Genomic DNA, 23904 nt, shown 5'->3' on the forward strand with positions numbered 1-23904 from the left:
TTTGAATCTTCTTGGACACCTGTATACCCACTAATCAAGTCACCTTGTAGTAATGGCTGGCCACTCCTTCCAGGTTGTAGCGGTGTCCTTCACAAGTTGATTATTCTCCTTCTGTCCAGTCAGGCATTCTCTGTTTGATGAACCTGCTCATGATGGCAAGCATCCATCTTGCCTTGAACTTGAGTTTTTGCCAAAATTGCAGTGGAGAAATGCAGGGAGAAGTCATTTCAGAGAGTCTGAACTTCCAGTCTGTGGCAGGACCCATTGCAGAGTAGAGTATCTTCTCCAGCCTGGAAGCCTCCACAGAGCCCCCTTCATGTCTCTGTTCCTCAGGCTGTAGATGAATGGGTTCAGCATGGGGGTGACCATTGTATATATCACAGATGCAACCATTCCAGTGTCTGCTGAGTAGGAGGATGAGGGCCGGAAATATACCAGAAAAAGTGTCCCATAGAAGAGCGTGACGACTGACAGGTGAGAGCCACAGGTTGAGAAGACTTTGTGCTTCCCCCCAGCTGAGGAAATCCTAAGGATGGTGTGCATGATGTGGGCATAAGAGACCAGGACACAGGCAAGAGGGACCACACCTGCGAGGGCTCCTTCAGCAAACATCATGACCTGAAAGATCTGGGTGTCTGAGCAGGCAAGTTTGAGGACAGGGAGAAGGTCACAGAAAAAGTATGGGATGGAATGGGAGGCACAGAAGGAGAACTGAGCCATGAGGAGGGTGAGTGAGAAGGCCAGGAGGTGGGCGCAGAGCCAGCATGTGGCAACCAGTAGCAGGCAGCGTTGGGGACACATGATGGTGGTGTAGTGGAGAGGAAGGCAGATGGCCACATAGCGATCATATGCCATCACAGCCAGCAGGAAGTCATCCAGCAGGGCCAATGCTATGAAGAAGTACATCTGCATGAGGCAGCCAGTGTAAGTGATGGTGTGGTGCTGAGTGATGGTGTTCACCAGCACTTTGGGGACAATGGTGCAGGATAAGCAGGTATCAATGAGGGACAGGTTGGCCAGGAAGAAGTACATGGGAGTGTGGAGGTGCTGGTCAGAAACTATGGCCAAGATGATGAGCAGGTTCCCCAACATGGTGACCAGGTACATACCCAGGAAGAGCCCGAACAGGAGAGGCTGCTGCTCTGGGTGGTTGGAAAAGCCCAGGAGCCGGAAGTCGGAGATGCTTGTGTGGTTTCTGATTTCCTTAAGTAGAGAAATTGGAAGAGAATTTTGCTTAAATAAGGCAGGCTCTGAAAAATACAGACCGCAAGGGCTTTGATTTGTTTTTTCTGTGTTCTTCGAAATGGTCACTGTGTTCTTTGAAATGGTCACTTTGAAATGGTGTGGAGAATGGTGTGAGATTCACTAGGAGCTGTAACTCTGGGTTTATAAACGTTGAGGGCTGTGGACTATGGTAATGAGGCCTGAGGATGAGCTGTAGTTTGGGTTCTAGATTCTTGTCATGTAGCAAGTTTTTTGCGTGGATTATCTGAGTGACATGAACTGGGATTCCCCTGAGAGAACTTTGGCAAATTCCGTTCCCTTTCTAAAAAACTTAGAACAACAAGCTTGGTCTCTTCTCTTTTGGAGCTCATTTTGGGGTCCTGCATCTACCAGGATTTTGTGGGCACAGGGAGCCTATGTGTATGTGTGTGAGTGTGAGAGTGCATCCTGGGGGAGATGGTGGAGGAGTCTCTCCAGAGAGGAGCCAGTGGAGACCAGGGGTTTTTAGGTGTAGTGGGGTGTTCTGCTGACCTTTGTCTTAGAGAACCATTCTGCTGAGTCAGCGTGGACATGAGAACATTGGAAACTGAGATGTGTTCTCTTATTAACGACAGACCAGTTTCGTTGTCTTCATCAACCTCGCCACCACCATCTTTCTTTAAAAAGAAGATGTGCTGGAGACAGGATGGGAAGCTTTTCTCTGCTTCTTATCTCGGTCTAAGCTTGGCCAGTTTCTGAACTCTGATTGTGTATTTCCTCATTTGGACCATGTGCAGCACCTTCATGGAGTCATTGAGATGATGACTGAGATAACATGTATGGAGGGCAGGCTACTGTTGAGGGTGGTGACGCTCCTGCCATTGTTGGTCACACTTGCTGACTGTGAAGCAGGGACACACGATGCAGTGGAAAAGCATCAGATGCCCTGTTAGAGCTCTGTTCCTGTACCATGTTTGTTTCGGGTTGTGATAAAAATGTAATATACCCTGGGGGCGCCTGGGTGGCTCAGTGGGTTAAGCCGCTGCCTTTGGCTCAGGTCATGATCTCAGGGTCCTGGGATCGAGTCCCACATCAGGCTCTCTGCTCGGCAGGGAGCCTGCTTCCTCCTCTCTCTCTGCCTGCCTCTCTGCCTACTTGTGATCTCTGTCTGTCAAATAAATAAATAAAATCTTTAAAAAAAAATGTAATATACCCTTGGGAGTTAGACAGAATTTCCCCACTCTTTACTTTTCTTTTTTTTTTTCATTTATGTTTTATTTCTTTAGAGAGAGAGGTTGAGAATGACGGTGAGTGAGGGAGGAGTGAGGGAGAGACAGAGGGAGAGGAAGAGCATCTCCAGCAGACTTCCCCCTGAGGAAGAGCCCACGTAGGGCTTGATCGAGGATCCTGAGATCAGACCCCAGCGAAAATCAAGGGTTGGATGCCCAACAGACTGAGCCACCAAGATGCCCCACTCCCACACTTTACTCCTTAAAAATTTTATTTATTTATTTGACAGAGATCATAAGTACGCAGAAAGGCAGACATGCACACAGAGAGAGAGAGATAGAGAGAGAGAGAGGAGGAAGCAGGCTTCCTGCTGAGCAGGGAGTCCGATGTGGGACTCAATCCCAGGACCCTGGGATCATGACCGGAGCCTAAGGCAGAGGCTTTAGCCCACTGAGCCACCCAGGTGCCCCCACTCTTTACTCTTTATATGATTTTGAGAAAGTTGCTAAACTTTTTAAATGGGATAATATCTTTTAAATGGGATAATATCTGAATTCTATGAATCCAGTGTTTGCGAAGATTACATTGGGACAAAAAATGATGGTGTAATGTTTAGACCAAGGCTGGTACATAGTAAATGCTCAGTAAATAGGGTCTAGTATTGTAATTGCTTTTTTCCTTTTTTAATAACGTGCGGGTGCTTTGAGGTTGTGGTGTTGTGGGCTGTGCCTCTAGATTGGGCTTGCCACTTGTGGGGTAAGGACATCAAAAGCCACCTCCACCACTGTGACCATGAAACCATCAGTAGCGTCAGCAGCACTGGCTCTGAAGAGTTATATCTCTACTCAGACCCGTCAGTGGCAAAGCCATTGACATTTTGGGATCTGAAGCCATGTGTAAACTTGGACAAATCACAGAATCATCAGAGCTCCCCCTTGCCTCAGTGATTAACGGAGGAATGGGAATGAATGAGTCTATCTGGAATAGTTTTTGGTGGCTTGAGTTTTTAGATGAAGAGAGGGTGCGAACAAGTTTGGTAAACTGATGGGATGTAGAGGAGTCAGTGACCAGTACTGACTTGGTGTGGTGGCTGAGAGAGTTTCTGGAACCACACCCGCCCAAGTGGACTGAGAGGGAAGTGTGCTTTGTCCAGGACACAGATGGGGCTTGGGGAAGGGTGGTCTGAAGCCCATTCTCTTCAATGACTTCAAACTAGATCATCAGGGACATGAAGAACCCCCGAGGTAGGTGGCCCTGCTCATGATCTGAAGAGCCAGAAATTGATTGACAGATGAGGATGTAGGATAGAAAGAGGGAAAGCAGAAGGAGCAGGATTATTGCTCTGTGTGTGTGTGTGTGTGCACCTCTGTGTGTTTTGTGTGTGTGTGTGTGTGTGTGTGTGTGAGCAAGCATGCTTACAAGGGGGCTAAGGTATACGGCTCTCTTGCCATCCATATGCCTCAGTTCTTACCTGGACATGCTGGCCAGCCTCAGTCTCTGACACTTCCAGGGAGGAGATAGGGTTTGCTAGAGAAGACATGGCTGGAGTGAGTCACAGAGCCCTTCCCTGTCTGTAGGAGCAGCACAGACTAAAGACTCCAGTCTTGGTGATATCTCAGGCACAGGTGCTGCTGACTTTTGACAGGCAGTGTCTCCTGGGACCCATTCCCAATCTTCTAGTTAGAGCCCAGATGGGGCAATTGTCCAACCACCAGCTGGTCCATCTGCATCAGGACCCTCTGTGTCCTGGCAGCGTCAGTGATAATACCATTCAGATGACCAGGGCTGGGATCCCTGAGGGACTCCTGGTTTTTCCCCTGTGTGAGATGCTGCTTGGCTGCATCCTCCTGGTCTGATCCTGAATGGGGCCTATCTGTATCATAGAGTCACTCTTTCTAATTAGAGCCCAGTCCCCATGGATGAGATACAGTCAATCCTGGAAAATAAGAAAAAAAGAATGAAGATGAAACAGATCAGGAGCAGGGGTACCTGGGTTGCTCAGTTGTTTGGACATCTAACTCTTGATTTTCACTCAGGTCATGATCTTGCGGCTTGCGATGGCCCTGTGTTGGGGTATAGGCTTGATGAAGAATTCACTTGTCCTTTTTCCTCTGCTCCTCCACCATCTCATTGTGCTCTCTCTCTGTATCAAATGAATCAACTGATATATAAATAAAATCTTTAAAAAACTGTAGATTAAGAAAATGATCAATACTTCAACTATTAGGGCGCCTGGGTGGCTCAGTGGGCTGGGCATCTGCTCGGGTCATGGTCTCAGGTTCCTGGGATGGAGCCCTGCATTGGGCTCTCTACTCGGCAGGGAGCCTGTTTCCCCCTCTCTCTCTGCCTGCCTCTCTGCCTACTTGTGATCTCTCTCTGTCAAATAAATAAATGAAATCTTTAAAAAATACAAAGAAAATCCCACTTCAAATATCATATAGTAGAGGGACTATTCCTATTTTCAGTGTCCCTAGAGATCAGAGATATGAATACTATGTAGCCTGTCTATAAAGCTCAGGATGCAATCTCTAAATTCTTTTTTAAAGATTGATTTATTCAGTTTTGGAGGGAGAGAGCATGGGTAGGATGAGAGAGGGAGAGGGAGAAAGAATCCCACACCAACTCTGTGCCAAGAGCTGAGCTCCATGCTGGGCTGGATCTCATAATACTGAGATCTGGACCTGAACCCAGATCAAGAGTTGGACCCCATAAGTCAAGCAGAGAGAGTCAATTATCATATGGTTTCACTTATTTGTGGAGCATAACAAATAGCATGGAGGACTTGGGGAGTTAGGAGAAGGGAGTTGGGGGATATTGGAAGGGGAGGTGAACCATGAGAGACTATGGACTCTGAAAAACAATCTGAGGGGTTTGAAGTGGTGTGGGGTGGGAGGTTGGGGGAAGCATGTGGTGGGTATTAGAGAGGGCACAGATTGCATGGAGCACTGGGTGTGGTACAAAAACAATGAATACTGTTATGCTGAAAATTTAAAAAAAAAAACAAAAAAGAGTTGGACCCTGAACTGCAGGTGCCATCCAGGTGTCCTAATCTCTGAATTTTTAAATTAATTTTTTGCTGTAATTGTATCATACTCTCAAAAAAAGTTTGTAAAACATCTGTGCTCTTGAACGAGTGGTAATATAATGAATGCCCATTCTTCCAGCACTCAGCTTAAATAGTTGAATCCTGCAGATGCCCTGTGTGGACCCATTTTCCCATCACATCCTTTCCTCCCCCTTTTGAGGAAATCACCGTTGTGAGCACTGTGTATCATTTCTTGTTGCTCTTTGTAGTTTTGCCACATATGCATCTTTGGGGGAGGTCCTGGAGAAGATGTGACCCCCCAGTTGACTCATGAATTAGCCCCAGGGAATGGGAGGCTCCCTATCCCTTCCCCTGACCTCAGAATGTAGCTCTGCCCACTCTTCCCATGATGGGAGCCATTTTCAAGCACACAGCCTTGAGTTAGCCATGTGCCTTCGAGACCCTCTGGGAGGCTAAGTGACTGAACCCCTGTGAAGCCTCTCTGTATATAAACTTTTGTGATTCTGGTGGGAGGGTGTGCCCATCTACTTGTCTTGGGGTGCCCTAGATAAGACATGCTCTGCGTGTAAGTTCCCTTGCTTAATAACACTCTTGCTACCAATGGGCATGGCCTATCTCTTTCCTTGGTCTCTCCCTGCTCTCTTTTCCAGTGTTCAGTTCACACTGTATAGTTAACTCTAAATGTGCCTGTTTTTGTCCTTTATGGGAATGGAATTACACTTTTTACATTCTTCTGTGAACTGGGCTTGTTGGTTAGCGTTCTTCCTCATACTCAGGCACGTAACTGAAGGGTGTTCATGTTCAGTGGTATCTCGTACAGATCACAGCATCTCCTTATGCACCCCTGTAGCCAGCCAGAATTCTGATTTCAGACATTTTGAGTTTGGAATTACTGTGTGTGTATGTTGTCTGTGATTCTCTCACAGGGTCCTGGGGACACAAACATACCTTATTTCCACAACAGAAGGAATGTGTAGTCACACTGAGTACAACTAGTTCAGGCTATACATACCCTCGTGTAAATTCAGATTATGGTGACCTGCTCAATGAGTTCACTGCAAATGCATAGAAAATCCTTCTCTCATGAGAGATTTTTGTATCACAGAAATGTATATAGATATTCTGGTGCCAATGTAGTAGTAATCATGGTATGTACTTTAAAAAGTTAATCAGTGAAGAGTAAGACAGAGAAAACTGTGCAAAACACAAACACCCCTCGACCCCCAAGAAATATTAGAAACCAGTCCCCTCTGTGCAGCTTCCCAGATTTAGAAGTCAAATGTGGCCAGTACATCTGACACTCGTTTTATGTGTCCTGCTAATAATCATGACTTTTCTTTCATTCTGGATGAAAATAATCCCTGTCCCCTTTGGAACAGTTTCTTTTAGCTTTGTCTGTTTCTGAACTTTAAATAAATGTGCTCATCCACTATGTATTCTTTTCTCTGGCTCCTTCTGTTCAATATTTTTACTTATAGGAGATTTTTCTGGATATGTGTATGTAGTGGCGGTATGTTCATTACCATTGCTGTGAGTTGATCATTCTGGTACCTGAGTCTTGGTGCACACATGCGTTCCTTTCTGTTGTGTACATGCCCAGGAATGGCAAGGCTAGGTTCCAAGATATCCGTATCCTCCAGCTGGGTACACATTGTGAAACTGACCTCCAGGGAGATTGTCCCACATTGCACTTGGACCAGCAACGTGTGAGAGCGCTCGTTGGACCACATCCTGGCTAAGTCCTGGTGGTTTCAGCCTTTTCCACTGTGGTCATGTTGCTGTGTGTGTGGTTTGGGTCTCATCTCCTGATGGTTTGATTTTATATTTCAGTGGTTAATTATGAGATTGAGTTCCTTATAAATACTCATTAGCATTTTAAAAAAGATTTATTTATCTTAGAGAAAGAGTGAAAGAGCAAGAGAGAAGGGAGCAGGGGGAGGGATGGAGGGAGAGGGACGAGAGAAGCTGACTCAGGGCTTGATCTCACCAGCCGGAGATCATGACCCGAGGGGAAACCAAGAGTGAGGCTTAACTGAGTGAGCCATCCAGGTGCCACTCATTAGTATTTTTATTTCCTTATTTTGAAAGTGCTTGTTTCAGTTTTTATTCATTTTTTCCGTTTAGTTATCTGTCATATTCAGATGTATTTATAGAACTATGTAGAACTATTTATTCTAGATCCTAGTCCTTTGTTGATTTATGTATATGATAAACATTTCCTCTATCTCTGGTTTGTCATTTCACTGTTTATAGTGCTGTTTGCTAAATCAGTATTTTTATTTTAACTGATTGAATTCATCAGTTTTTTTTTTTTTTTTTCCCCTGAGTGCTTTATTTGTGTCTGGTTGAAGTGGTGCTTTCTTTCATGAGTTCAGGAAGATATTTGCCAGCATTTTCTTTTAAAAACTTTTTAATTTTGCTTTCCCCAATCAGTTCTTTAGTGCATCTGGAACTGATTTTTGTGTGTGTAGTGAAGTGTGTGTCTGAGTGGGGGGGGGTTGTGTGTGTCTGTGTTTTATTTGTTTTTGTATGATGGTCACTAATGATTAATTCCAGTGGTTCTTCCATAGACTCTTTTGAATTGCAATTGTATGGAAATGTTATCTGTAAACAAAATGCTCCCATGTTTCTTCCTGTAGAGAATTTACATCCTCTCTGTCTTTTCTCTCTCACTGCCCTGGATGAGACCTCAGGTCTAGTGTTGGAGTGCTGTGGTGAGAGCTGGTATTCTCATTCCTTGTTTAGACAACAGATTTAAATGTGTGATAACCCTTATGTATTATATATGCCATCTGTTTAAAACAAGGCAACCTTTTTCAGGTTAAGAAAGTTTTCTTTCATCCCCATTTTGCCAAGAGGACCTTTCAGTGAGTGGATGTTGGAGTTTATGACATGTTTTTTCTTCCATCTGTTGAGATGTTCTTCTTGCATCAGATAATTTTTGGCCTTTGCTGTATAAATATGGCGACTTTCTTTGGCTGAGTTTTGAATGTAAAATCCACCTTTCCTTCCTGGGAAAACTCAGCTTGATAATGATACATTTTATTTTCTTCTGAATTGTTGTGATTGTATTGCTAATATTTTACTTTGGGTGGTGCGTTTATTTTATAAATTTCTTTGATGCATTTATCCTCATGGAGATCAACTTGTTATGGTAATTGTTTGCAATGTTATTATCAGCTTTTGGTATGAAGTTTGTGTTAATCTCATAAAGGGAATTGGATGAGTGTTCCTGCATTTTCTATTTTTTTGAAAGGATTTATGTTTTCCTTCTTGAACTGTGTATAGAAAATCACTCTTGCAGCCATTTGGGCCTGAATCTTTCTTCAAGGAAGGGCTACTAATGAAACTTTCTCAATGGTTATAGGTTTATTTAGGTTTTGTTTTTTTTTACTATATTAGTTTTGATGTGATATGTTTTTCTAGAAATCTATTTAAATTTTGAAGTTTATATAACATTGTTTGTAATATCTTCTTTATTTTAATATCAGAGGTAATGTCACTCTTTTCTTCTTATTGATAATTAGTATTTTACCCTATAACCATTTTCATCAGAGGAATATAAATTAACTTTTCAAAAAATCTTTTAGCTTTGTAGATTTATTCTATTTTATCATATTTTGCTCTCAGCTGTTTTCTTGCTTGGATTGATATTTGTTGTTTTTTTTCAGATGGATTCTAGACTTAGTGTTTTGTAACCTTTTCTTTGGTTTTCTTACATTTGCATATAACTAATTTTCTTGTGAAAAATATTTTGTAAATAATGTTTTATAATTGGTTTTCATTCAGATAACAATATTTTCTGAAAGCCATTTTGATTTCTTTTACTCCTAAGATTATTTCTAGCTGAATTTCCCAACTCCCAAATATAAATTTATTGTGGGGAACATTTTGTAATGTATATGGTTGTCATATTACTATGTCATACATATGAAGCTGATATTATTATGTTGCAGACTATTTGTCAACTACACTTCAATTTAAAAAATGATAGAACACTGTAGGTTAATTACACTGGAATTATAATAACAAAAAATAAAAATATTAAAAAAGAATGAAATGGGAAAAAAATGGTTAGCAGATCCAGGAAAACAGTTCCTTCACCAAAAATCAAAGAAGTTTTTTATGCCAGTACCATGCTGTCTTGGTGATCACAGCTTTATAGTAGGGTGTGGTGCAAAAACAATGAATACTGTTACGCTGAAAATAAATGAAAAAAATTTAAAAAAACCTAAAACAATATGTAAAAAACAAACATATTGAGATTATTAACTTCACTAATAAAATTATAGAAAATTTAAAAAAATCAAAGAAGTTTGTGTAAAAAACCTTGCTCCCTGCAATACATGCCCTCCTTAATACTCATCACCAGGCTAACAATGAATCATGGAACACTACGTCAAAAACTAATGATGAGCTGTATGGTGACTAATGTAACATAAAGAAAAATATAAAAAAATCAAAGAAGTTAAAACTAAGTCAAAGAGATACCATTTTGTCTATCATATCAGTTTTAATTAAGGGGAAAATGTGAACATCAAAATACGGAGAAGATGGAGACAATTGGCACTCTCATTTGGGCATCTTGACAGAATGGATAAAGGGCCCTAAAAAGGTACTACTTAGCATTCTAGTTTTGAAAATATTAAGTGTAACAGACTATGAATATATGAAAATCATTTCTTTTCAGAACTTCAGAGAAATTCTGATTTCAGAATCAGAAATGGTTTCAGAAATCATTTCTTTCCTTTTCAGAGAAAATAATTTCTTTTGCATCATTGTTTATAATAGTGAAAGCTTAGAAACCCCCTAATCATCCAACCGTAGTGAAAAAGCAAATGTATCATGGATGTTTTTGTGATGTAACCTCAGAGAGCCAAACATTCAGGAAGAGATAATCACAGGGAGACAACTCATGTTTTAAGACTAACCAAGAAAGTACATATAATTGTACCAGCAATATTTTCTCAACATAGTAAAGACAAAAAGTCATTAGAAAAAGGTAGGTGGGAAATACTGTAAAATATTATCAATGTTTTTCTTTACAAGGAGGGGTTGTGTTTCCTTTTTCCTATTTGTTTATGTTTTACAAATTAACTCTAATGAGCATGTATTATTCTGCAGTTGAGACACATGAAATAACCCAGAGTTTAAAAACCAAAAAATCAAGGACTGGTCCATAACTAGTAATCTCTTTGTCACTATCTTTGATCTGATCCCTGGGGTGTGTGTTGGGGCCAGTCCTCTGATCTCTCTGTGCCTCATTTCCCCCCTAGAATTATTCTTGTTTTCTCAGTCCCAGGAAATTGTGTGTCTTCTCAGTTCAGCCTTCTGTGTGTGTAGGTTTTCCCCTCTCAGTGAGTTGCTTCAAAAGCTGGGCTTGGAAATGGTCCCTGAAACTGAGAGCATTTGATCCTTCCAACTCTTGTGAGCATTGCTTGTTGGTGAGTGGGACCTGTTAGTCATAGACTGGGCTGGTACCTGGCTTCATCCCAGAACCTCAATTCTGTCTGAACCTCAAAATTCTCAATTTTGGTGATTCCCACTGTGTGGTTTGAATCTTCTTGGACACCTGTATACCCACTAATCAAGTCACCTTGTAGGAATGGGGGGCCACTCCTTCTTCCAGGTTGTAGCTGTGTCCTTGGCAAATTCATCTTATTCTCATTCTGTCCAGTCAGGCATTCTCTGTTTGATGAACCTGCTCATGATGGTGAGCATCCATCTTGCCTTGAACTTGAGTTTTCAAAATTGCTGTGGAGAAGTGCAGGGAGAAGGCATTTCAGAGAGCCTGAAATTCCAGTCTGGGGCAGGACCCATTATGGAGTAGAGTATCTTCTCCAGCCTGAGAGCCTCCACAGAGCCCCCTTCATGTCTCTGTTCCTCAGGCTGTAGATGAACGGATTCAGCATGGGGGTGACCATTGTATATATCACAGATACAACCATTCCAGTGTCTGCTGAGTAGGAGGATGAGGGCCGGAAATACACCAGAAAAAGTGTCCCATAGTAGAGAGTGACCACTGATAGGTGAGAGCCACATGTCGAGAAGACTTTGTGCTTCCTTCCAGATGAGGGGATCCTGAGGATGGTGTGCATGATGTGGGCATAAGAGACCAAGATACACGTGAGAGGAATCATGCCTGTGAAAACTGCTTCAGTTAACATTGTGTCCTGATAGATCTGGGTGTCTGAGCAGGCAAGTTTGAGGAGTGGTGGTACATCACAGAAAAAGTGTGGGATGGAATGGGAGGCACAGAAGGAGAACTGAGCCATGAGGAGGGTGAGTGAGAAGGCCAGGAGGTGGGCGCAGAGCCAGGATGAGGCGACCAGCAGCAGGCAGCGTTGGGGACACATGATGGTGGTGTAGTGGAGAGGAAGGCAGATGGCCACATAGCGATCATATGCCATCACAGCCAGCAGGAAATCATCCAGCAGGGTCAATGCCATGAAGAAGTACATCTGCATGAGACACCCAGTATGGGAGATGGCATGGTGTTGTGTCTTAATGCTCACCAACACCTTGGGGACAATGGTGCAGGAAAAGCAGGTCTCAACGAAGGAAAGATTAGCCAAGAAGAAGTACATGGGGGTGTGGAGGTGCTGGTCAGAAACTATGGCCAGGATGATGAGCAGGTTCCCCAACATGGTGACCAGGTACATGGCCAGGAAAAGCCCGAAGAGGAGAGGCTGCTGCTCTGGGTGGTCAGAGAAGCCCAGGAGCAGGAAGTCGGAGATGCTAGTTTGATTTCTAATTGCCATTTATAGTAGCAGAATTGCAGGGAATTCTTGCTTAAGTGTACACAGACTCCAACAATTTATATCATTCAAAGCCTTTCATCGGTTTTCTCTGTTCTTTTCAGATGCCACTAAAATGCCCTCCTGGTGCATGATGCACTCCATCTCTCACTGGTGGGCATGTAAGCATGTACAGATCTGAGTACTATGGACAGTAGCAACAGGAGATCTTTTGGGGGTCAACTTCATATTTTAGGTGTCTCATAAATTGTCCTGTAGACCTCCTGGATGAGGCTGAACTGGAGCTTAGCTCGAAAGAATCTTCCCAGGTCTTAGTCCACTCTCTACTTTATTAAAAACTAAAATCTTAAGCTCATAGCTTAGAGGTCTGAGAAAAGATATCTTGAGGATGGGAATTTGCTGGACAGTTACTAAGGAGCATCCTGTCTAAATCCTCATTACTTTTTATATTTTAGACTTACATCCTTTGAACCTCATTTTCTTTACCTATAAGATATGGAGACATAAACCTACCCTATAGGACTGTTGAATGCCTCAAAATACCAGAATCAATGAAACGTTTTTTTCAGGACCTGTGTTGTAAAATCCAAATTGAGAGATTTTATCTCATATATTTGGATGGTATAGAAGGATGAACCCACAAACAGGCAATGTCAGCCTGTGCTCATGTTATGAGCATGCTTTTTGAAGTGGCAACAAGATATATTCCCTTTGGGTCTGATGAGCCTTCATGGGGCCCCAGCCTCCTGTGATGTTGAACAAGTCTTCTCAGTGTTTCTGGCTTCAGTTTCTGCATCTGCTTAAAGAGGATAATGATGCCAAAATCAGAAGGTTGTTGAGGATTAAATTATAGAAGGATTGTACAGAACTAGAAGAGTGATTGACTTATATCAAATGCTCATCAAATAGTAGCTTTCCCTGATACTACTGTTTTCTTTTGACAGAGGTAACAAAAGGAGGGTGCCTTCTGGAGTGAGTGACCAACTAGTCCTCCATGTTTGCTCTGGACTTTTCTACCCCCTTTCAAAACTGAACATTTCACTTCCAGGAAAAACCCTCAGTCCTGAGAAAGTTGGACTTTTTCTTGGTCCCGGTCTGTGGGAAGCTGAGTTTTCAAAACTTTAAGTTTCATATATAGAGTTTTAAGAGCCGTTGTCGCCAATTTCGTCATCATGCCCTTGGGTGGCAATAGCTCTGACCTAGTAGTACTGTGACAAAGCTTCCACTCACACATGTGACATGTGCAGGCCCAAGTTTGAGTCCCATGTCTACCATCTTGGCCAAATCATTTACCTTCTCAGAACCTCAGTTGGAAAATGAGCCTAAATAAATCTATTGCAAATACTTCTGATACTTAAAAAAAATTAGCTAGGGTGTGCTGGCCTGTTAATTATTGTGGAGATTGTTTCATTTGGTGGTGGTATAGACTGATTCTGGAAGCCACTCATAATCCCGTGGGCTGAGAGGGAGTTGTCCATGAAAGTCAAGGGGTCCTGAGCACTATTATTGCACAGATACAATGTCTTAGCCACTGCCGGGGGCTTGGGAATCCCTGATCTGCACTGACTTCAGGCTGGATTATCAGGGAATTCATGGATATCAAGTAGAGGCTCTCCTTGTGGTGGTTAAGCAAGCCTGGTTGTATTTGACTGAGAGCAAGGAAGGGACAGGAAAGGAGGAAGGAATAGGAGGAGAAGGAAGTGTGTGTGTGTGTGTGTGTGTCTGTATCTGTGACAAGTACCTCCCATCTTCACCCCCTCAGGTCTTACCTGGAAAATCTGACCATCCTCAGGTTTTGTGTCCATCACTAGGTGTTGGGTCTGTCTTGCCTATTTGGTTTGCTTCCCCTTCTTTTCCTCAAGAGGACTTGCTATGGGGCATCTGGGTGATGCAGTTGCTTAAGTATCTTACTCTTGATTTCAGCTCAGGTTGGGATCTCAGGGTCATGGGATTGAGCCCCATGTTGGGCTCTGTGCTCAAGGTGGAGTCTACCTGGGAGTCTCTCACTCTCTCTCCCTCTGCCCCCACCAAACTCTAAAACGCATAGATAAATCTTAAAACAAACAAAACAAAACAAAACAAAAAAAAAAAACGAGAGGACTTGCTACAGCCTCAGTATTCTTCCTCCTCTGTAACAGCAGCATGGACTAAAGAGTTCGGGCTGGAGCAACCCGTCGTCAGGAACAGGAGCCAAGGAGAGCTGTAGGCTTTTCATGTGTAGTATCTCCTGGGACCTAATCCCCAATCTCCTAGTTAAAGACAAGATGGGGCAAATGTCCAACCTCCCAGCTGGCCCTTCTGGGCCCTGGATTTGTGAGTCCCAGCAGTGTCAGGAGCACCTTTGTCTCAGAGTGACCACATCTGTCTGTGACTCCTGAGAATCCTGCACCTGCTACCCTTGCCCTGGGCACAGGCAGGGGAGAGCTCTATCTCCTCCTTCCCCAACCTTCCATGGAGTTTACACACTCTAATCAGATTCCAATCCTCTTAAAGAAAACCTATACTTTCTCAGAAAATCATAATAATAAATGAATTGGACAGGTTTGGTGTAGGATGCGCTACACATTGTCTTCAAATTCCTACTGTTCTGTACATAGAAAGGGTGAACATACTTGTTCCCTATAATTCCAGAGATGAGAGAGATGGATCATCTATAAATATCTGCTGAAATAGTAGAGGCTTCTGCATGCAAGGTTATTTTAAATTTCTTAAATTGTGAAATACATCATGTATAAAACACAGCATGCAAAACACATAAGACCATTTTCTTACAGTTTAACCAGCTATGTGTATATATGTGAATCATGTATTATTTTTATTTGCCTATTTTTGTCTTTTACATGAATGGAACATTTACCTTCTTTCACTCAATTTTATGATTTTTTAAAAGATTTTACTTATTTATTTGAGAAAGAGAGAGAGAGAGTGAGAGAGAGCATGAGAGGGGAGAAGGTCAGAGGGAGAAGCAGACTCCTCACAGAGCCGGGAGCCCGATGCCCAGGACCACGACCTGAGCCAAAGACAATTGCCCAACCAACTGGGCCACCCAGGCACCTGTCAATTTTATGTTTTTGTTTTTTTAAAAAATTGTTTTCTATGGTCAAATAATCTTCAACAAAGCAGGAAAGAATATCCAGTGGAAAAAAGACAATATCTTCAGCAAGTGGTGTTGGGAAAACTGGACCGCCACATGCAGAAGAATGAAACTGGACCCTTACACCATACACACAAATAAACTCAAAATGGATGAAAATCCTAAATTTGAGGCAGGAATCCATCAAAATCCTAGAGGAGAACATAGACAGCAACCTCTTTGAGCTCAGCCACAACAACTTATTTGCCAGACACATCTCCAAAGGCAAGGGAAACAAAAGCCAAAATGAACTGTTGGAACTTCATCAAGATAAAAGTCTTTTTTGCACAGCAAAGGACACAGGGCAGCATATGGAATGGGAGAAGATATTTGCAAATGTATTATCAGTAAAGAGCTATTTTCTAAAATCTATAAAGAACTTATTAACTCAAGACCCAAAAAACAACAACAAAAAAATCCAGTCAGGAAGTGGAGAGAAGACATGAACAGACATTTCTCCAAAGAAGACATACAAATGGCCAACAGACACATGAAAAAAGGCTCAAAAGCACTCGGCATTAGGGATATACAAAACCATTGGGTGCTATATGCAACTAATGAATTGTTGAACACTATATATGAAACTAATGAGGTACTATGTATCAGCTAATTGAATTTAAATAAAGAACAAAAAAAGATACCATAAAAAGAACCACAGTGAGATACTCACACCAGTCAGAATGGCTAAAATTAACTCAGGAAACAACAGATGTTGGCAAGGATGCAGAGAAAGGGGAACCCTCTTACACTCCTGGTGAGAATACAAACTGGTGCAGTCACTCTGGAAAATGGTATGGAGGTTCCTTAAAAAGTTAAAAATAGAACTACCCTATGTCCCAGCAATTGCACTACTAGGTATTTATCCAAAGGATACAAACAGTGATTCATAGCAGCAATGTTCACAATAGCCAAACTGTGGAAAGAGCCAAGATATCCATCAGCTGATGAATGGGTAAAGAAGAGGTGGTATATATACACAACAGAAGATTACTCAGCCATCAAAAAGGATGGATTCTTGGCCATTTGTAATGGTGTGGATGGAGTAGAGGGTATTATGCTAAGTGAAATAAGTCAGTCAAGGAAAGACAAATATCAGATGATTTCACTTATGTGGAATTTAAGAAACAAAACAGATGAGTGTAGGGGAAAGGAAGAAAAACAAATTAAGATGACATCAGAGAAGGAGACAAACCATAAGACTCAACTCTTGGAAACAAATGGAAGGTTGCTGGAGGGGAGGTGGCTGGGAATATGGGGTCACTGGGTGATGGGCATGAAGGAGGGCACTTGATGTAGTGAGCACTGGGTGTCATACACAACTCATGAATCACTAAATTCTACCTCTGAAACTAATAATACACCATGTGTAAATTAAGTTGAATTTAAATTAAAAGTTAAAAAATTATTTGCATGTAGTTGACACATAATGTTACATTAGTTTCAGGTGTACAACAGTGATTCAACTGCTCTTTATGTCATGATGGGCTCACCACCCGTGCAGCTACTGTCTGTCAGCATACGACACTATTACAATACCACTGACTACATTCCCTATGCTGTGCCTTCTATTCCTGTGGGTTTTTCATTTCATAACTGGAAGCCTGTACCTCCCACTCCCCTTCACCCATTTTGCCTGCTCCCTGCCTCCCTTGCCTCTGGCAACCATCAGTTTGTTCTGTATTTATAGTCTGATTCTGCTTTTTGTTTGTTTATTCATTTGTTTTGTGTTTTAGATTCCACATGTAAGTGAAATCATATGGTATTTGTCTTTCTCTGTCTGGCTTATTTCACTTAGTGTAATACCTTGTGGGTCCATCCATGTTCAATTTTATGTTTTTGACATTCATTCATATTGATACTTGTAGCTACAGGTTATTCTTTTTCACTGATGCATAAGAAAGGGTCACATTGTCCTACCTAATATCTTTAGGGCTTTTCATTTTGGAATTCAGAAACTTTCTCATTTTAGATATATAAGATTGTACATATTTATGATGATTTGATATGCATATACTTTGTAGAATGATGACTCCAATAAACATATCAATCACCTCACAGAATTACCATTTTTGTTTTGTGGTGAGAATGCTCCAGATTATTTACTCTCCCAGCAAATTGCAAGTATGTAATACAGTATTGTTAACCATCATCACCATGCTGTGCACTAGATCCCAGAATTCACTCATCTTATAGCTGAGAGCTTGTACTCTTTGAAGGTTCACTTAATCATCCACCACACCTTTTCTTTTCCTCTCCAGAAGGTGGCTACATTTCCCCCGTCCCTCTTTTATATCCAATTTTCTTAGTTCCTCCTGGATAAAGTTATATTTTTCTCCCAACTTTCCCTCACTTGAATCCTATACACCCCACAGCTTTAGATTATATTTCAGGAGTTGGAAGTGTCAAATAGCATTCCTCATGAAGATTCTTTTGATAGTGAAATTCTGGACTGGAGGGAGGAGGGATGGAGAAAGGAGGCTGGGGGACATTTTGTTATTGTGGATATTGGTGAGGCCTTTCCTGTACCCACTGGAATTCTTAAGAAAGTTGACAATATAGTGGTAAGGACCTAAAGACAGAATCATTTATAGTGAAACAGTTGGAAACACTGAAATAATTTCAGGAGACACTTAGACTGAACTCACTTTGAGGATGTGTGATAATTCCCACCTTATTACAAATCTTCAGATGTTATCTGGGAAGGGTCCATGGACACACTGTCATCAAGTTTTGATATAGTGTCTGAAATTTATCTGAAGCTTGCTATATGCAAGGCACTGTCTCAAAGACTTAAAACAGAAATAATATATATTTTAGGACACTTACTACATCATTTAATCCCCACAGCATTTAATCCCCTCTACTTTTCATATGAAAACTGAGGTACAGAGGGGTTAATGTACTTGCTCAAGATCATGGGGTTGGTAATGGTGGATTTGGGCTTCTAGGCCAAGTAGTATAATCTCAGAACTAGGGAGCAGAAGCTCAGAGGGGTTAGGTAAATGATTCAAAGTGACTAAACTTAGAATTTTTCCTTTGACACCCACAACCATGTAGTGAGATTATTTATTGAATCCATTATGTAGATGAGGAAAAAGAGTTCAGGGCATTTCATGGCTTGATTATGGTCACACAATTTGTGAGATCAAGATGCAACTTAAGTTTTCACTCTGAATCTTAGGAGTTTATTACTATGCCAGTGAAGCTACCTTCTTTGACAACTATGTGAACAGCTTTGGAGAGGTTATGAGCTATTCTAAAGGTAACAGGAATATCCATTAGCCAGACCCAAGGAGTTTGTGCATGAGATGAATAACTCATATGATGACAATCTTGACTTACTGAGGCTTCATATGAGATTAAAAAAACATCACAACAGAAGTTTTTCCAGCTTTTCTTCAGGATACTGTTTTACACAACATGGTTATGTCTGTGACTCATATGAGCCAGAGACTACAAAAGGAAAAAAAAAAAAAGGAAACTGTGTGTCTGATACAGTAAGACATCAATATTTGTGTCTCATTTTATTTATTTTTACCAAAAGGTATAATAACCTTCTATTGCAATTGTCTCATTTCCACTTACTGGACTGTGGCTAATTTTGACACAGAGCTATGGTTGATATATCTTTGCAATATTTTCATAATTCAATACAGTTCCTGGTACACAACAGGTGTTTCATGGGTTCTTGTTGAATGAATGAATGGGTTTTGCTATTCTGCTCTTCTGATCAGCTTTTTCAAGGCCTGCTTCATGTCCTTGTTCCTAAGACTATAGATAAAAGGGTTCAGCATGGGAGTAACTACTGTATAGATGACAGTGACCACACGGTCCTTTGTCACTGAGTAGGTGGATGAGGGGCGAATGTACACAAATATTATGGTTCCATAGAATAGTGCCACAACTGTGAGGTGGGATCCACAGGTGGAGAAGACCTTGTACCTGCCTCCCCCGGAAGGGACCCTCAGAACAGCACGGGTGATGAAAACATAAGAGACAATAATCAAGATGAAGGGACTCATGATCACAAAGGAGCCCTCTGTGAAGGCCAGAAGCTCATTGACAGAGGTGTCAGAGCAGGAGAGCGTCAGCAGTGGCTGGACGTCACAGAAGAAGTGGTGGATGATGTTGGGCCCACAGAAGGAGAGGCGGGCCATGAGAATCGTGTGGGCGAGTGAGTGGAGGTGGGACAGCACCCAGGACGACATCACCAGCAGGAGACAGCGCTGGGGGCTCATGGTTGTGGTGTAATGCAGTGGGTGACAGATGGCTGTGTAGCGGTCAAGAGCCATGGCAGCCAGGAGGAAGCTGTCAGTGATCCCAAAGGCCACAAAGAAATACATCTGTGTGAGGCACTGGGCAAAGGGGACCTTCTTGTTCTGGCTCAGCATACTTGCCAGCATCCTTGGCACAATGACACTTGTAAAGCAGATGTCCACCAGGGAGAGGTTGGAAAGGAAGAAGTACATGGGGGTATGGAGGCGGATGGCTGCAATGATGACTGAGTTGCCAGCCACGTTGACCAGATACATGGTCAGGAAGCTGGCAAAGAGCCACCCCTGCTCTTTGGGGTCACTGGTCAGTCCCAGGAGGAAGAATTCAGTCATACGGCTCTGGTTTCCCCTTAGCATTGCTTTCCTATAAGTAAAACATATGGAGGAATGTTTGGTGTATGTCCTGGCTTGGGGTCTTCAGTCTGGTAGAGGAGATATCTATAACTTGTTCCAACTTGTGCCCTGCAGAAGGGGAGTTCTTTTAGCCCACCATGTATTTTATGATATGACTTCACAGCACTAGTGTTGGCTACCTTGATTTCAATTCCAACTTTGCATCTGACTAATTTTGTGGACTTGAACATGGTACTTCATCTGTTTTTTATTTAAGAGACAAAATGTATAATACCCATGTTCTTAGGCTATTCTGACAATATGTGGTAACAATCTTTGGAAAAATGTTCAGAAAGCAATCATTTCGCAAGTCGTATCTAAGACATATATGTTGCTTTGTTTGGCCTCAAGTGTTTTTGTTTTGTTTTGTTTTGTTTTGTTTTGTTTTTAGAAGGAAAGAAAGAAGGTGGGAAGTGGCAGTGGGAGAGGGAGAGAGGGAGAATCTTAAGCAAGCCCAAGCCCAGCATGGAGCCCAACATGGGGCTCCACTTCACAGCCCTGAGAGCATCACCTGAGCCATAATCAAGAGTCGGGCACTTAATTAACTGATCCACCCAGGTGTCTGGGCCTCAGTTTCTGATCAGCCTGCTAACCTCTAGTTCCTTCTACCTGGTGCTTCTTGCCAGGATTTTTACCTTCTGCTTCCCCAGTGTAAGGAAGGTAGGGTATCCCAAGTTCTCCTGTACCAATCACATAACTACTATAGAGATTATATTCTTGGATCCAACCTTTCTTGGAAAAAAAAAGTGGTTTTGGAATGCATTTGAGAATTTAATTATGGGCGAGAAGGTCAGACTAGGAGTGCTTGGGACCTGGAACTCTGACATGTCCATCACGGTGCGGAACTGTCAAAGTTGAGTGAGAAGTTAGAGAACTGTCTCTAGTAGGGGGAGCATAGTTACCTCACGTTGAACTTGGTGGTTTAGGGAGGTGAGTGGCATCAAGAAGGCAGAGAGGAACTGAATCCTGAGTGCTTTTACAGGCAAGAAGAGTCTAAGGGGCAGTAATGTGGGCAATGGAAATGTGGGAAGATGCAATATTCTGGCGAAAACACACTGAGAGGTATGCACAGAAAGGTGCTGAGGTTCAGGAATGGGTCCTCCCAAAGGCAAGAGCCAAGGCTCCAGCCTGGCAGGAACTGAGGCAGTAGTCATCTATCTACCAAGGTAGAGATTCAGTTGAAGTGGGGCAAGACAAGGAACCATTGGGACATAGAATTAGAACCAGCCAGCAGCCACCTGGGTTGATAGCCAGATGCTGAGTCACAGAATATATACTCAATATGTCCACCCTGCCTAAGGATAGGATTGACTTCAGAAAAAACAGCAGAAAAGAGAGACTAGAAGTAGTGGTAGTAATCCTAGGTAAGGGAGGGTAGAATTGGGATGCAATTTGATTTGGAGAAGTCCATATCCTATACTTCTTTGTGTTCTCACCATCTTTCTGGTACTTTTGACAATGAGTCAGAAACAAACTAAGTACTAATGATATATTTTTAATGCTTAGTTATCTTGAATGAAATTGGTGGCCCTGCTTAGGAGAACTCAGGCTTTTTTTGTTTCCCATTTCACATCTTAACAGGTGCATGCACACAGCAGCATTGTTTTCTGAAGTTTTTCCTTACTCTTTGGTATACTTGGTGCTCAGAAGGTCTGAATTGGATCCTTTCACTAGGCAAGGGCCCACCGAGGCCATCCATACAGCATCTGGATAGGTCCTTGGTGAAAGCGCTGCCAAGGCAGGGTTCAAATCTGTTTTTGCTTCCCACTGTTTTACCTGGCTCATGTAGTTGTGTAATAAATATTGGCCAACAGATTGAACCAGAAATGTCATCCCTGACCACTTATTGTAAGACTGTGTGCTTTAAATTCGTAACTGGAAGACTAGACTCCTAGAATCAGGAGAGGGGATGGAAAAAAAATCATGATTTGGAAATTAGTTCTGGTTCAGATAATAACCCTTGGACATGGGGAAAATAAAATGTCATGTCTTGAAGTTTACTGTTAAGTTCAAATAAGACAACATATCTGAAAAGTATTTGAGATCTACAATATTCTATGTATATGTTGCTTATACTATGAATGATACTTTTTATTAGTATTCTGTACCTAATTGTGTACAGCTGAAAAATAACAGATGTAATCTAGAGGAAACCAGACAAAGGGTAAGGGGTGGGTAAGCCAGGGTAGTGTGTTTTGGAGGGGGAACTGGTCACTGGGAGGAGAGTAAGTGCTAAGCTGGAGGGGACGACAGAGTGACAGGGTGCAGACTCAGGACAAATTGGCCTTTCCTGGAAGAGAGGGAAAAGGAACAAAGTCCTTAAGGATTTTCTGTTTAGGATAATTCTTATCCTGGAAGAGAGGGAAAAGGAACAAAGTCCTTAAGGATTTTCTGTTTAGGATAATTCTTATTGGAGTGTGTAGTTTTCTATGGCTATTGTAACAAATTACCATTAATTTAGTAGCTTAAAACAACACAAAGTTTTATTTCACAGTTCTGTAGGTCAGAAAGCTGAAAAAATCAAGATGTTGACAAGGCTCCGTTCCATTCTGGAGACTCCACAGAAGAATCCAGTTCCTTGCCTTTTCCAGCTTCTAGAAATTGCACATTCCTTGGTGAGTGGCTCCCTCCCTCTGTCTTCAATGCCAGCAAGGATGGGTAAGTCCTTCTTATGTTGCCATCTCTCTGGTTCTCTTTTGCCTCATCCGTCTGCATTTAAGGACCCTGTGATTACACTAGGCTTGTTTTGGGTAATTGAGGATAATCCCTTTATTTTAAGGTTTTGGACTTCTGGCTTCCAGAACTGTGAAAGAATAAATTTCTTTTGTTTTGAGCCATCAAGCTTGTGGTAATTTGTTGTAGGAGCCCTAGGAAACTATATAGAAATCCTAACGAAATATCAATGAAATAAACCCCCTGGCAAGAAAAATCACACAAAAAAAGAATGCCAGAAAAAAAAATCATCAAGATAGGAGAAATTATTTTAGGCATTAGAGATAATTAGTCTTACACAATAGAAAATTTTATGAAAAATTTAAATGAAATGGGTACATTCTTCTAGAAATATATAAATTGTACAAGAATTATTTAAATAGACTAAGGAATTATTGAGAAAGTATAAATGGTAGTCAAAAACCTACCCTTTCAAAAAATATCTGGCCCAAATGACTTTAAGTTAAGTTCTGCCAAACTTTCAAAATAGCTAATTCTATTTTATGCAAATTGTTCCAGAAACTAGTAAACAGAGGGAAGAGGGTGACCTTCTGGCCCATTTTATAATGTTAGTGTAATACTGAGTCCAAAACCAGAATAAAAATAAGAGAAGAAAACTCTAAGTCCATTTTGTTTATGAACATAATCTTAAATATGTAAAATCTTAAATAAAGCAATTGTTAAATGAATCTAAGATAGTACTAAAAATATTAGATCATAAACAAGTGGGATTTGTCCCAGTAATGGAGATTTCACAAAACTCCATCAAATACTTCTTCATGTTAATAAGAGAAAGGGGGATAATATTGCATAATAATTTTTATCAAAACAGAACAAGAATTTTGCAAAGTTCAACATCTGTTTACACTGACCTCTGTTAGAAAACTAGGAACAGGGAATATTCTTAATTTGCTAAAAACTACCTACACCCAAACCCTACACTAAATGGATAAACCTTAAATGTATTCCTTTAAACATGAGAAACAAGACTACGATATCCATTACCACCACAAATGTTAAACATACTATTGGAAATTCTGTCTAACACTATAGGAAAAGAAAAAGATGGTAAGGGGATGGAAGGAAAAAATATAAAACTTTCATTATTTAAAGAAGATAGGATCATCTTGGAAAAAAAGAATAGAGTCAATTGAA

The 23904-nt window shown here is 41.5% G+C and overlaps 3 protein-coding genes across 3 annotated transcripts; all 3 read right to left on the reverse strand.

The window, feature by feature from the left end:
* Positions 1–222: 222 nt before the first annotated feature.
* LOC131812998 (olfactory receptor 1N1-like) lies at positions 223–7209 on the reverse strand. Its single transcript, XM_059143083.1, has 2 exons — positions 7003–7209; positions 223–1203 (listed from the first exon to the last, which is right to left on the reverse strand). Exons 1-2 carry the CDS (start codon positions 7207–7209, stop codon positions 223–225), a joined length of 1188 nt encoding a protein of 395 aa, XP_058999066.1.
* A 4089-nt stretch (positions 7210–11298) lies between these two features.
* LOC131812999 (olfactory receptor 1G1-like) lies at positions 11299–12240 on the reverse strand. The gene has a single exon (XM_059143084.1). The coding sequence runs from the start codon at positions 12238–12240 to the stop codon at positions 11299–11301; it is 942 nt and encodes a 313-aa protein (XP_058999067.1).
* Positions 12241–19083: 6843 nt separating this feature from the next.
* Positions 19084–20001, reverse strand: LOC131812730 (olfactory receptor 1L6-like). Its single transcript, XM_059142587.1, has one exon. The coding sequence runs from the start codon at positions 19999–20001 to the stop codon at positions 19084–19086; it is 918 nt and encodes a 305-aa protein (XP_058998570.1).
* Positions 20002–23904: the final 3903 nt, after the last annotated feature.

This window comes from Mustela lutreola, chromosome 12, assembly GCF_030435805.1.
Source record: "Mustela lutreola isolate mMusLut2 chromosome 12, mMusLut2.pri, whole genome shotgun sequence".
Lineage (NCBI taxonomy): Eukaryota > Metazoa > Chordata > Mammalia > Carnivora > Mustelidae > Mustela > Mustela lutreola.